General features: G+C 40.7%; 1 protein-coding gene across 1 annotated transcript in view; it reads right to left on the bottom strand.

The window, feature by feature from the left end:
- The window catches only part of LOC126184477 (dynein axonemal heavy chain 7-like), a 1143184-nt gene that overhangs the window by 909340 nt on the left and 218279 nt on the right, over window positions 1-15565 (bottom strand). The window contains exon 14 of the mRNA XM_049926869.1: window positions 11483-11652. Coding sequence (XP_049782826.1) covers window positions 11483-11652 — 170 coding nt within the window. The remainder of the gene's footprint in view (window positions 1-11482; window positions 11653-15565) is intronic.

Raw genomic sequence — 15565 nt, forward strand, 5'->3', positions numbered from 1 at the left:
ACACCACTCTACACGAAGCGGTGTGCGCTGGGTAGTAAGGGAAGGGGTGGGTAGCGATAAGAGTACAAAGAAGGCGCGATGTAACGAAGACGTTGATTCTATAGGTGTCGCCTGAAGATGACAGCGAGGTACGCTCTCGAATCATCGTGTTACGTAAACAGCTGCACCTGGCTGAACAACGGGGAGTAATAAAAACTACTGATTAACGGGAAAAGCTTATGGTCTTACATCAGATTCCTTTATGGGAGGAGATGTATTACACAAGTGAGAAACTGGCTAAGCTTTGTGACGAAAGAGCATCTCCTCAGCTCTCTCGCTTTCATGAATAGGTGTCGTGACCATGACAATAATATCAAATTTGCGAGGATCGCCCATTATATACCTTAGCCCATGGCATCGCTACACGAGCAAGTCTGGACTTTGTAAGGGATAGGATCTGGTACACACGTCGGTGTGTGGACACAAAATCTGAAGAATGGCTTGTATTCCGCTTAGAGATGACTTGTTTCCTCTCACCTCATTCTTGGGAGTGCACAGATTCCGTCTGTTGGGTTCATGCAGATTGATCTTGATCTAAACTAAACAAGTCATCAGAGCCTAATATGTGGCATCCAGAGAACAACAACCGCAAGAAGAGCAAGGATGAAGTGTAGTCAATCTCATGTGGAAAGGCATCGACTATGTGGCGAAATCAGTGCTGGAATAGGGATGTAATTTCGTACTAAAACTGATTGCTGTTCCTTTTGCTGATTTCATCAGTGGTATAAAACAAGCAATTTCCCCCCTCCTCAGCGACGATTCGGAAGGTATACAGTGGGAAATGTGCCACGCGCTCATCGGAACCATTCCACCGAGGATATATATCACGAAAGTGGGATGAGCTGCCACTACAGAACTGTCTACATTTATATCTACGAGTACATTCACATGACTACTCTGTAATTCACACTTAAGTATTTGGTTGAGGGTTCATCGAATGATCCTGTAACAGTCAATCTATCTGTGGATAAAGGGAATGCCAAACTATTACTTCTGCTGTCAGAGTGCAATCGCAAAATGTAAAACGTACTCAAGGATCCAGCTTACGGGAAACTGAAAGGAGACAGAACCAACAGAGTGAAAAGGAAGATCATCAGGCGTCTATGGCTATCCCTGCCAAAGGAAGTTACCAAAAAACTTCGATCACGGGCCGCTGCACCGTCAAGGCTCTATAGGTTACGAAAATTTCACAAACAAGACATTCGTCTATGGCCAATTGTAGGGAACGTAGATGCGCTTACATACTAGCTGGCGAAACGTCTAACTGCAGTATTAAGCCCTTACGTCGGTAAATTTGAGCACCACATCAGGAATTTTGTACAATTGATTCAGTGGCTGCAGAAACTACGCCTTCGTGGACAGGACTTTATTGTGAACTTTGATGTGGTCTCCTTCTTTACCAAAGTACCGCTTCCTGATTCCCTGAAGATGACCAGGGAGAAATTCAACCATACAATGATTGACCTCTTCGAATTTGTCCTCACATCTGCGTCCTTTCACTTCAGTGAGGACCATTGTGAACAAACGGATGACATCACCGTGGGGTGTCTTTTGTCACCGTTTGTGGCATCCTTATTCATAAAGGGTTTCGAAGAGAAAGCTCTGGAAACAGCTGCAATGAAGCCACATGCTTTTTCAGATATATTGATGACACATTTGTGGTGTGACAGCATAGGAGTGAAAGGCTTCAGGAGTTTCTCCAACGTCTGAAGACTCTGCATCACAGCTTCAAATTCATCATGGACGGAGAAGAGAATGGCGAACTCCATTTTTTGGACGTCTTAGTCAAGCAGATAGCACCATGGTACAAATTGTTTCAGGAAAGCCACTCACACTGATATGTGTCTCCACACCTCCAGATGCCATCATTCTCCAAAGCGTGAGGGTGTGCTGCGTATGCTAGTACGTAGGCCTCGTACAATATTATACGAAAAAGTCAACCACGGGAACTCAACCACCTTAATCCTTTCAGGTACATAAGAAAACTAAAGTGGTAGAGATTAAAATTTTTGTATCTCTGTGGTAACTGGAGGTTTTATAAACAAAATATGTTATTATTTCAAACATTGTCCCTGGGGTCCTTAAAGGACAGTTACAGAACACATTACACTTAATACATAAAAAAAGTAACAAAGGCTATGTACATGTTGTCTGTTTGATGTGAAATTCTGCAAAACAGTTTCTGCTTGAAGTAAAGCATAAATTAACACCACACTGTTCACAAATATTGTAAGTGCGATTTTCAACACACTTTGAAGCACAATGAACACATCTCTTCCTTAAATCTGATTTTATCATTCGGTGCTCTGGACTCTTTGGATTACAACTGGTCTGCAACCTTCTTGATGTTTTCACTTCTGTTGATAAATTCCTTTGTCGACTTTAATAATTTACAATTACATTTCTCGCAATGCATTGTCTGAACTCTAGGGATGATAGTGTTGATTTGAATCCTGATTCTTCTACAAATTTTGAATACATTACATACGCATTGTTTACACCAATGTCAAGAAGATCAAAGAAAGTTCTCAGGTAATACTTAATCTTTGCGTTCCTGTCGATCTCATAAGTCACTTTCTTCTGGTCCATAAAGTCCACCCCTCCCATCCACTTGTACTTTCTTATGATAAGAGGACACTGAACATTGATCTTTTCAGAAGAACCAGACTGACGCCTCTTCACTGTTCGTACATGGAATTGGCGAAATAAAATTAGTCAATAGAAAAACTGGCTTGTTATCCATCCATTTGAGGATTGTCAGACCATTGCTACTGAAACTGTATGAATCACCTCTTTTCATTTCCTTGTCTGGAGGGAATGTCTTTGGGATGTTTTTACGATTGGTGCGCACTGTTCCACAACATCTGATATTTTGTAAACCAAGGTAATACTGCAAAGCTGGAAAGTTAAAAATGTTATCTATGTAAATTTCACATCCCATTCCGGATAGTGATTTTGTCAGTTGCAGAACTACTGACTCACCAAGCCCTACTTCAGGACCTGAGTTTTTTTTTTTGCCAGTGTATGAATCACACTCAAATAGGTAGCCTGTTTCCGAATCAAATCTGCACCACATTTTGAAACCCCATTTGACTGGCTCATTTTTGACATACTGTCGCACAATATTATGTCCTTTGAATCTGATCATATGCTCGTCTACAGATTGAGCCCTAGTTGCACTAAGAGATTCCTGGAACGTTTTGTTCAGATGGGTAATTACAGGTCTCACTTTGTATGTGCGGTCTTCCTTTATTGACTGATCTGCATTGTTGGAAACATGTAAGTACTTTCGAATCTCTTAAGACCGACGTAGTGGCATACTCTGAGTTATATAAGGAACACCTAAATCGGGTTCACTTGCCCAGTAGCTTCTAAATGTAGGCAAACTATGGTACCCCATTACCTGGTTCATACCAAGAAATGCCTTGATTTCACCTTCATTTGTGCTGAATGTGTTGGCTGATTGTTCTCCATACCGAATACTTTCAGGAATTAATATATCATGCACCAAATCTTTTAGGCCAATAGTGGAAGAAAAAATTTCAAATGGGTGTGGCATTTCACAATTTTCACTGACACTAAAGAAAAGCACTTTCCCAAATTCAAGATTCATGTTATCACTGAACTGTCTTGGTTGGTAAGTTCTGGACCAGTTAAATTCTGGTAAATCTGGAAGGGAATCAGGTACCTCAGCATTTGGTTCTGATATTTCCTCTGTATGCCTTCTTTTGCTAGGTCGGCTACGTATTTATTTTTCAGGATCTTCTATAATAACATGCTCTCTTTCATTTTCCATATCTCCTTCAAGAAAAATTTTATCTTCTTCATCCAGTAACAGATTATTTTCGTCAACACTACTGGAAGCCTCCAAAATCTGCATAACACTTTCATCAGTGATGAAAAATTCTCTTTTTCTGGTGCACATGACCTAAAAGCAGATTTGAAATTATACCAATACAAATTTTTTCCGCTTATTTAATAAAATGAAAGATAATATATTTTCAACCGAATTTTAAATACCATTCTGCTCGTTTTTTGCGTAATAGTAACGATTTCATGACATTCAAAAACAAGTACACAAGTTACCATTGTGGTACATTGGGTCAACTATGTCCCAAAGAATGAAAATAAAGATTTCCACTGATGAAATACAGTTATTTTCTAAATGAAAGGTCTAAAGTAATAGAGAAACTTACTTGAATATACTTTCAAGCTTTGACAGTAAGGCAGAGAACACAACACGCAGCAGTGCGGGATTAGCCGAGCGGTCTTCGGCGCTACAGTCATGAACTGTGTGGCTGGTCCCGGCGGAGGTTAGAGTCCTCCCTCGGGCATGGGTGTGTGTGTTTGTTCTTAGGATAATTTAGTTTAAGTAGTGTGTAACCTTAGGGACTGATGACCTTCGGAGTTAATTCCCATAAGATTTCACACACACACACACACACACACACACACACAATACGCACACAATAAGTGAATAAATTTGTGTGTCTGCTCGAAGTGAGAACCACCAGCAATAACCGACAGCTAATGGTAGTTACAGTAATTGTTGCCACCAAAGATGTACGATATTAAAGAAAACAAATATCTCTGCTTCAAGTAAAGCATCTGCAGCACATCAACTGTGGTTACAGTCCAATTAGTAAGGTGATTTATACGTGGGACAAATGTGTCCCATGTACGTGAAAGGGTTAAGGACATTCCCATATACCCGCAGAACGGATACGGTGGGAGACAAATCTGACGTGCTTTCGGACAGAAGGCGCAAGTCAAGCAAATAGAACATGATGAGGGGAATAAGACAATACCGTACCTGCCATATGCTGCGAATGTATCGAACAAAACATACAGAAACCAGCCTCGACGTAATGTTAAATGCGTTTTTCGTCCACCTCTTAAAACGTTTGCAGTATTAGGCAAGGTGACAGACGACTTGGGGCTCCATAAACCGGGAGTATATCGTATTTCGTGCAAATGCGGTGAGGCATATAGCGAGCAAACTGTGAGGACAGTCGAAGAAAGGTGCCAGGAACGCAGCAGACAAATAGAACTCAAGCAAGCAACAAAATGTGCGGTTGCAGAACCCTGCCTACCTACAGAGGTCTCGATGGAATATGAACAAACGGAAGTGCTAAGACCTCGTCGTTTGAGATTATGTTGTAAAGGAGGTTGTAGAAATACAAGCGGCCGATGGCCTGATCTATAGAGACAGTAGTTTCACTCTCAGCAAAGCATGGGTCCCAGCGCTCAACCAACTGACATCACAACGTCGGCAGATCGCGACTTTAGTGCCACACAGGATCTGCAGAAACACTGAAGGACCGGATTTCGCGTCCAGCATTCGGCGGTTGCAGCCTCCTACCACTCCATCTGCTAACGGGTAGTGCAGAAGGTTGTGGGGAGCGATAAGAGTATAAAGCAAGCGCAATGTAGCGAAGGCACTCATTATAACAGCTATCACCTGAAGATGACAGCAAGATGCACGCCTGAGAGCAATAAAATGTAAATATGGTGCCGTTGCTTTGACTCATAGACTTACTTTTAAAAACAGTGTTACATGAAAGGTGTTTTAGTTGTTATTCGATTAAGCAGAGATACTGTTGTACTGAACAAACCCGTAGTTGTAGGAAGATCCTATTCATTGTGAGTATGAGTTACAAATATTTCCATAAGAAAAATAAAACTATCTCGGACATATATTGGCAACTTCATATATCATAGCAAATTTTCATTTATTTTTGAATACATGATAAATAATTTGTCATTGGTATGACACGTAAAAGTTTTAATTTTGTACAATATTCCTCTTGCCCATAAAAATAGATTTGTATTATTGAACGGTGAAGTAAATGACGATTATGTTACGAAATTCATTGGATCATGAGCCATTATATGTGCCCTCGAGACACACATTCAACGAATGATGTGCAGGTAAAATGTCGTAAAATGTTTTGGTGCTAAATAGTTTAAGTATTGACGATTATCTGGACTCTGTATTCGCAGGAGTAGATCGAACAACTGTGCAGTTTGTAATGCAATCGGATCACAATTTAGGTTGCACTATGAAACAATGAAAATTGGTTTTATCAAGAAAAGATGTTTGGAGAATAAAATAAATATGTTTACTTGGGATGCATTATTACTTGTTGAGGGAGTACGTGGCTTCAGTCTCACCTCAAGAGGTGAAACGGCATGAAGAAATACGTCACAAGTAGAGCTAGTAGCATCACGAGCCGCACAACATGTTGTGCAATGAATACTTAAACTATTCAAATGAAGCAAAATATTAATATGAGAGTAAAAACACTTGTACCGCACTAAAAGGAAATTTCGCTCTGTAGTGGAGTGTGCACTAGTGGAGTGTGCAGTGATTTGAAACTTACAGGCAAAATCAAACTCTGTATCGCACAGGGACTCGACTATGGTACCTTTGACTTATGCAGGCGTGTGCTCAATCCAATTAGCTATCCAGCAAACACCAACCTGCCCTCACAACTCTACTTCCGGCAGCACCTAATCTCTTAACTTCCAGACTCACAGAAGTTCTCCCACATACCTTGTGGTACTAGCACTCCTGGAGGAATGGATACTGTGGACACCTGGTTTAGCCACAGCCTGGGGGCTGTTTCCAGAATGAAATTTCACTCTGTAGCAGAAACTTCAAATACAACTTCTCTCCGGTGCAGAGCGCTTTTTCATTCTGGAAACAGTCCCGAATGCTGTGGCAAAGCCATGTCTCTGCAGTATCCTTTCTCCTAGGCGTGCTAGACCCGCTTGGTATGCAGGAGAATTTCTGCGAAGTTTGTACGGTAGGAGACTAGATATTAGCGGATATAGAGCTGTGAGGGAGGGCCCTAATCCGTGCTTGGACAGCTCAGTGGGTAGAACACTACTTCTTCACTATAGGTAAAGATCCCAGGTTCGAATCGTGGTCCGGCACACAGTCTGATTCTGCCAGAAAGTGTCCACCAACAGAAAATAAAATAGAGCTAAAACTGTGTTATGAAAATGTGAAAACTGCTATAAACATAGCAGATACGGCAATTTTGTTTTGGAATGGAACAAAATCTCATAACATAAAAATGTGAGGAAATATATAAATCAGTGAAAGTTTTCTTTATCTTGGCAGCAACAACTGTGGCATACTCTTTTAAAACGGTTACTGTACGTTGTTTTGTTATGACGAAATGTCGATGGTTGTGGCTTTGCACATATAGTTCGTCCTCCGTCTGCTGCCTTCGCTTACCACCTGAGAAGAATTTTCTGAAGATGATCATTACTGATTGAAACCGATTGCCATTTTATTAAGTATTTTATGCGACATGAGAGTGTTCTAAATAATTTTAAAAATTTGAGAAAGATCGCTGTCTTACCAATTAAGTCTTCCAAAATCATTTCTTCTTATTAAGATGGAAAATTGTGGTTTAGAAGGAGTTTCTAAGGAGTGGATCAGATCTTTACTGAGTGATCGCAGACAAACTGTTTGCATGAGTGTCACTGCTAAGGAATCCAAACTAATGATGGAGTATATTTCTAAGGAAGGTTCAGTAGCTCATGGTGTCCCACAAGGTCCCTTATATACATAAATAATCTGGCTCTGGATATAGAGGGAAATACAACAGTACTGCCTGCAGAAGGTAAAAGTTTAAATGAATTATAGCAAAGAAGACATAATGCTACAAATAAACTACGTAGTAGCTGAGATTCTAAAAACAAACCAATAACCAACAATAAAAAATTGATTCTATAAATTTTTAACGTCGAGGAGATAAGAACGTATGTAAGCCTACTGTCTATAACAATAAGGGAAATGTTATGGATTGTACTGGAACTAAGTTCTTCTGCATGTGGATCCAAAATAACATAAAATGAAATACACATATTCAATCAATTAAACCAAAATTGCGTGAAACATAAAATGACATCTCTATACCTAACGTGAATAAGAGTTTACTGCAACCAGAGGTGTCTTACTAGCGGTCCGCCACTCGCTTCTAGTCATGACCACGACTCTCCACCAACATCCCGGCGAATGAGACAGCATTACTACCTGACCTTCACGTAGCCACTTGCTTCGCCGCAGTAGAGGTCATAACCCTGGCTTCTACAATGCTATGCATTAAGACACTGAGAATCCTATAGAAATGTACAAATGAGACTATCTAAAGAGTGCAACCTACGCATATTTTCATAGTCACCTGGCTGGGGAAAATCATCAAAGGCAATGAACACTTACAAAATACACAAGCTAGATATTAGAATAACAACTGTCAAAAAATAGAAGGTATCTTGTAGACCGTTATTTTGAAATACTGCCATTACCTTGCTCATACATTGCTGAAATGTTGAACTTTATTAAAAGTAATAAGCTAGGTACTGACGTAAGCATCTAAAAAAAGCACTATCCATAACCATAACACAAGTATGTACGAGTAGAACAATCTGCATACAGTATACGCAAACTCAAGTTTATACCAGAAGAAACTTTCCACATGGGAATTAAACTATTTGCTGCGTTTCCTGCCAATATTAAAGAATACTGTTACTGAAAAATTATTTCAGAAGTCAGTTAGGCTGTATCAGCTGCTCCACTTCTTCTATTCTGTTAAAGACTACATGGCTTGCGTTCTGTAGCACGAGAAATCCGCTCATTTGTTGAGGGATAGACAATCTCTCCATTATATTATTGTTTTGGACATCAAGTTTCAGTCAGTATTGTATTCCACTGAATGTAGTTCGAATATTTAGAATGTTGTTGTTGTTGTTGTCTTCAGTTCTGAGACTGGTTTGATGGAGCTCTCCATGCTACTCTATCCTGTGCAAGCTTCTTCATCTCCCAGTACTTACTGCAACCTACATCCTTCTGAATCTGCTTAGTGTATTCATCTCTTGGTCTCCCTCTACGATTTTTACCCTCCACGCTGCCCTCCAACGCTAAATTTGTGATCCCTTGATGCCTCAGAAGATGTCCTACCAACCGGTCCCTTCTTCTTGTCAAGTTGTGCCACAAACTTCTCTTCTCCCCAATTCTATTCAATACCTCCTCATTAGTTATGTGATCTACCCATCTAATCTCAAGCATTCTTCTGTAGCACCACATTTCGAAAGCTTCTATTCTCTTCTTGTTCAAACTATTTATCGTCCACGTTTCACTTCCATACATGGCTAAACTCCATACAAATGCTTTCAGAAACGACTTCCTGACACTTAAATCTAAACTCGATGTTAACAAATTTCTCTTCTTCAGAAACGCTTTCCTTGCCATTGCCAGTCTACATTTTATATCTTCTCTACTTCGACCATCATCAGTTATTTTGCTCCCCAAATAGAAAAACTCCTTTACTACTTTAAGTGTCTCATTTCCTAATCTAATTCCCTCAGCATCACCCGACTTAATTCGACTACATTCCATTATCCTCATCTTGCTTTTGTTGATGTTCATCTTATATCCTCCTTTCAAGACACTGTCCATTCCGTTCAACTGCTCTTCCAAGTCCTTTGCTGTCTCTGACAGAATTACAATGTCATCGGCGAACCTCAACGTTTTTATTTCTTCTCCATGGACGTTAATACCTACTCCGAAATTTCCTTTTGTTTCCTTTACTGCTTGCTCAATATACAGATTGAATAACATCGGGGACAGGCTACAACCCTGTCTCACTCTCTTCCTAACCGCTGCTTCCCTTTCATGCCCCTCGACTCTTATAACTGCTATCTGGTTTCTGTACAAATAGTAAATAGCCTTTCGCTCCCTATATTTTACCCCTGCCACCTTTAGAATTTGAAAGAGAGTATTCCAGTCAACATTGTCAAAAGCTTTCTCTAAGTCTACAAATGCTAGAAATGTAGGTTTGCCTTTCCTTAATCTATTTTCTAAGATAAGTCGTAGGGTCAGTATTGCCTCACGTGTTCCAACATTTCTGCGGAATCCAAACTGATCTTCGCCGAGGTCGGCTCCTACCAGTTTTTCCATTCGTCTGTAAAGAATTCGCGTTAGTATTTTGCAGCTGTGACTTATTAAACTGGTAGTTCGGTAATTTTCACATCTGTCAACACCTGCTTTCTTTGGGATTTGAATTATTATATTCTTCTTGAAGTCTGAGGGTATTTCGCCTGTCTCATACATCTTGCTCACCAGATCGTAAAGTTTTGTCAGGACTGGCTCTCCCAAGGCCGTCAGTAGTTCCAATGGAATGTTGTGTACTCCAGGGGCGCTGTTTCGACTCAGGTCTTTCAGTGCTATTTCAAACTCTTCACGCACTATCGTATCTCCCATTTCATCTTCATCTACATCCTCTTCCATTTCCATAATATTGCCTCAAGTACATCACCCTTGTATAGACCCTTTATATACCCCTTCCACCTTTCTGCTTTCCCTTCTTTGCTTAGAACTGGGTTTCCATCTGAGCTCTTGATATTCATACAAGTGGTTCTCTTTTCTCCAAAGGTCTCGTTAATTTTCCTGTACCCCTAGTGAGAGAAGCCTCTACATCCTTACATTTGTCCTCTAGCCATTCCTGTTTAGCCATTTTGCACTTCCTGTCGATCTCAGTTTTGAGACGTTTGTATTCCTTTTTGCCCGCTTCATTTACTGCGTTTTTATATTTTCTCCTTTCATCAATTAAATTCAATATTTCTTCTGTTACCTAAGGATTTCTACCAGCCCTCGTCTTTTTACCTACTTGATCCTCTGCTGCCTTCACTACTTCATTCCTCAGAGCTACCCATTTTTCTTCTACTGTATTTCTTTCCCCCATTCCTGTCAATTGTTCCCTTATGCTCTCCATGAAACTCTGTACAGCCTCTGGTTTAGTCAGTTTATCCAGGTCCCATCTCCTTAAATTCCCACCTTTTTGCAGTTTCTTCAGTTTTAATCTACAGTTCATAACCAATAGATTGTGGTCAAAGTCCACATCTGCCACTGGAAATGTCTTACAATTTAAAACCTGGTTCCTAAATCTCTGTCTTACCATTATATAATCTATCTGATACCTTCTAGTATCTCCAGGATTCTTCCATGTATACATTTAGAATGAGGTCTTCTTTAATTGTATTGTGACACTGACAAGCAGTCTCAAACCCAGATGCAAATCTATTATCAATCGTGTACTGTACTGTTACATATAACTTGGTACATTTGTGCTGCTGATGTGATCAACTGAATGAAATAAAGAAACAACTAAGCAAACACACCCCCACCCACCCACTCACCCATCCACCCACTCACCCCCCCCCCCACACACACAACCACACACACACACACACACACACACACTCACACACACACACACACACACACACACACACACACACACACACACACACAAATACACACACAGAGAGAGAGAGAGAGAGAGAGAGAGAGATGACGATATCTTCTGGAATGTTTTAAGTAAGTGTCGAATAAAGTATAAACAGAAAACATAAGTTTACTTTTACATACCTCAGCTGAGCTAGCCAGAGAAAATCATCCTCAGTCCTTACACGCTTTTGAAGTAACTCTTCTGCTATATATTTTGCATGTACGTCCAAGACTATGAGAGCTTCAAGATTAATTCGGAATGTCCTAGGTGTTTTATCACGTACAAAGCATACATTATCGTTGATATTATTCTGTAAAAGAAAACATAGATGTTCCTCACAAAATTCCAACTTTGTGTAAAAGGTGGTGTTTTTTAAAAGCTAATATAATAATTTCACACAATAGTTTATATTGCGATGATAAAGCGAATATTATAGAATTGGAGGTATATAAATATTAAGACGTATAACATGCATCTCAGAAGGTTATTGTCATATCGGAGAAATAATAGGACTTCCTCTACACATAAAAATAATTTATTTATATTTGGACGCTACTAGAATAGCGAAAATGTCCGAAGTGTTTATTAAAATTTACCGTTGACTTTCTCTCGTTTGGATAAGATTTAATCAGAGAGAGGAGTGGCATTCACCTCAAGAGAAAGAGAAAGGTAAACTTGATGCCTAATAACAGAAAAGTTAAGGAAGGTGGGAAGGCACTCTCATGACTACTAAAATATCTGTAGTTTCAGAACAGCACATATTTTAAGATAGATTAGCACTGAAACAAACTTTCAAAGCCGGCTGCAGTGGCCATGCGGTTCTAGGCGCTTCAGTCTGGAACCGTGGGACTGCTACAGTCGCAGGTTCGAATCCTGCCTCGGGCATGGATGTGTGATGTCCTTAGGTTAGTTAGGTTTAAGTAGTTCTAAGTTCTAGGGGACTGATGACCTAAGATGTTAAGTCCCATAGTGCTCAGAGCCATTTGAACCATTTGAACTAAACTTTCAAAACATCCTGCCTGTTCCAAATGGAAATGCGGTTGCTATTCGCACTGTTTTCACTAGAAATGATTTCTTCCTCATCAACAGTTTCACATAAATCACTAGACACAGAGCGAAACAGTCTTTCCTCGTCTGAGAAACTAATTATTCTTTCAGCAGCATACACGATTATATTAATGAGCGCAGAAAATATGAGAAATGACTGAAAAACATTCTGGTGAGGAAACAATTACACTGTTCCGTGAAGTACACGTAAACAAACATTCATGTTACCTAACAAGGAGATACGTCCAGGAGATAAGTCCAGGAGATACAGGGCTATTACAAATGATTGAAGCGATTTCATAAATTCACTGTAGCTCCATTCATTGACATATGGTCACGACACACTACAGATACGTAGAAAAACTCATAAAGTTTGGTTCGGCTGAAGCCGCACTTCAGGTTTCTGCCGCCAGAGCGCTCGAGAGCGCAGTGAGACAAAATGGCGACAGGAGCCGAGAAAGCGTATGTCGTGCTTGAAATGCACTCACATCAGTCAGTCATAACAGTGCAACGACACTTCAGGACGAAGTTCAACAAAGATCCACCAACTGCTGACTCCATTCGGCGATGGTATGCGCAATTTAAAGCTTCTGTATGTCTCTGTAAGGGGAAATCAACGGGTCGGCTTGCAGTGAGCGAAGAAACGGTTGAACGCGTGCGGGCAAGTTTCACGCGTAGCCCGCGGAAGTCGACGAATGAAGCAAGCAGGGAGCTAAACGTACCACAGCCGACGGTTTGGAAAATCTTACGGAAAAGGCTAAAGCAGAAGCCTTACCGTTTACAATTGCTACAAGCCCTGGCACCCGATGACAAAGTCAAACACTTTGAATTTTCGGCACTGATTTCGTGATTGGAAGGTACTTAGGCAGAAGCAAATAGCACATTGGTACATATCAAATGTTGAGTCACTAGTCTACTTGTGGTAGTACCACATATGGAATGAGTGAAGCAAATGTAATGTACATAGTAATTTAGATAGCACTTACCAGCATTTATTACATTTAATATAGTTCCTTTGAACTAAGATATACAGATCACATTTGAGATAGTTAGAAAGAGCAGTGATAACAGAAGTCATCAACGTGTTAGGTAAAAGAAAGCGTAAAGAGCCCCCTGCATCATCACACTCTAGAGGAGAAGCTAAGAGCAAGAGTAATGTCAGTACCGTACTCTTAAGACACAGACTAAAATCAAAGTTCAGTGTCAGGCCATTATCTTTGAACACTGATTGTGGGTATTACAGAATGCCCCAAGGATCTGCCACGGATATCTTGACCTCGGTGAGAGCTTTAATGAAACGGTGGAAATACGTTTGACGTAAGATCTTATTTATCGTGATAGCGGCTGTCAGTTGGATAAGGTGTGGGATCCGGTGATTTCTGTAATACCTACAGAAAGGAAACATTTTATGGCAAGTGAAACGTCTAGCGACACTTACGTTTATTAATCGTTTTTACTCCACAACCTCACATTCCGTCAGCGAGTGCACATGTAGTATCACAGTCACTCATGGACCTGCGCGGTAAAGATCGAGAAATATTCGAAGAGGGCGGGAAAATCGACAGAGGTCAGTCATATAGCTGCTGCCCTTGCGCATGCGTCTTAGCGCAAACATTTGGTATAAAGTTAACGATGTGAACTAGCAATCTCCAGTGTAAAACACTCACCACGCAGATGACTGAATGGTTGTCAGCCGAAATATCGTGGCAAGAGGTCGACGTCATCCGGCTGCAATCCCGAAACTTCGTGAAATACTTTTTACTCCGGGAAAATATCAATAATCACATACTTCTTCGGGGAGACGATACAATCACACATCCAGAGAGTGGACAAGTTACGTAACACGCGAGCGGGATTGTTTTAGTTTCTTGTGTTTTTTACAGAAGTGCCGGGACAATAGCCTCGTGCCAAAGTTGGCTTGAGTAACACATTTTAACATGACCACGAAGTTCATCATACCTAAGGCAAGTCTATCACTAGTAAAGGAGAGCATTCGTTTTACTCGCCGTGAATTGGACGCCATTTAAAAACAGCTGTTTTATATGCTCATAGAGATAGCTTCAAAACTCCGATTCCTCTCCTGGGCCGACAGCTTCAGCTACGCCAAGTCAGACTGGGCCTGTGACGAGTCTGCTTCAAGACAACCATCTCCAGCCTGTCAGCAACGTTACCACAAAAAGGTGCTTTTCGAAGCTCCGTGATTAAGTTTACGGATAAAGCTTTTGACAAGGTAACACTGTTGGTGCTTGGGAAAAGCTTTAACTTCGCGTCTACGCCCCGAAACTTGCCATTAGCTGATTTAATTTTCACTGCTGTAAAGCTGTTAGACCTCTTCCTAGTGACGCTGCAGAAGAAATAAGGCGTGAAACATGTCGCGTACTTACGAAAACTTCACCTCAGAAGAGTAACGCTTCCTTCACTGAAATGGCTGTACTACGCAAACTACGAGAAGGGAAACGCCGCTGTACTGTTGCCCCGCGAGGTGTATGACCAGAAGAAATGCTTGCTGAGTCAAACATCGTACCAGAAAATTGATAAGACCTCACAGCGGAGAGTAAAAAGTAAAACGTCAGCGTTGTTGACTTCTTCTTCTCTTCCGCAAGAAGTTGCGAAACGAGTGAAACTCCACGACCCTATTCCACCAAGGTTGTATAGTTTTATGGTCCTCCGAAGATCCACAGAGAAGGTCTTCCATTACGTCCTACTGTGAGAAACATCGGCGCTCTGATGTATGAAATAGCTAGACATCTAGCTTCTTTACTGAGACCTGTTGTGGGGAAGTGCTCGCATCATATTCGCAACTCGGGTGACTTTATTGACAGACTGGAGTAACTTCGAGTCAATGAATCGTACTTATTAGTAAGATTCGAAGTTGTCTCACTGATCACTAGGGTCCCTCTCATGGTTTCATTGTCACTCATTAGCAGTAAGTTCAAAGCCGATACAACGGCAACATTTCATCGCTCCCTTTCCTAGTATCAAGATTTAGTCACGCATGCCACCTATTCTCGATGAGTGTAAACAGCAGTAAGACCGTAATTATGGTTCAGGGTGCTAACACAAAACCGAATATCACTCTAGATGGCACTACTCTGCAAGTCGTAGATAACTTCAGCTATCTTGGATCTACTATAGAATCAAACATGTCTGTTGCCAAGGAAATTGATGCTCGCATT

Source organism: Schistocerca cancellata, chromosome 4, assembly GCF_023864275.1.
Source record: "Schistocerca cancellata isolate TAMUIC-IGC-003103 chromosome 4, iqSchCanc2.1, whole genome shotgun sequence".
NCBI classification, from domain to species: Eukaryota; Metazoa; Arthropoda; class Insecta; order Orthoptera; family Acrididae; genus Schistocerca; species Schistocerca cancellata.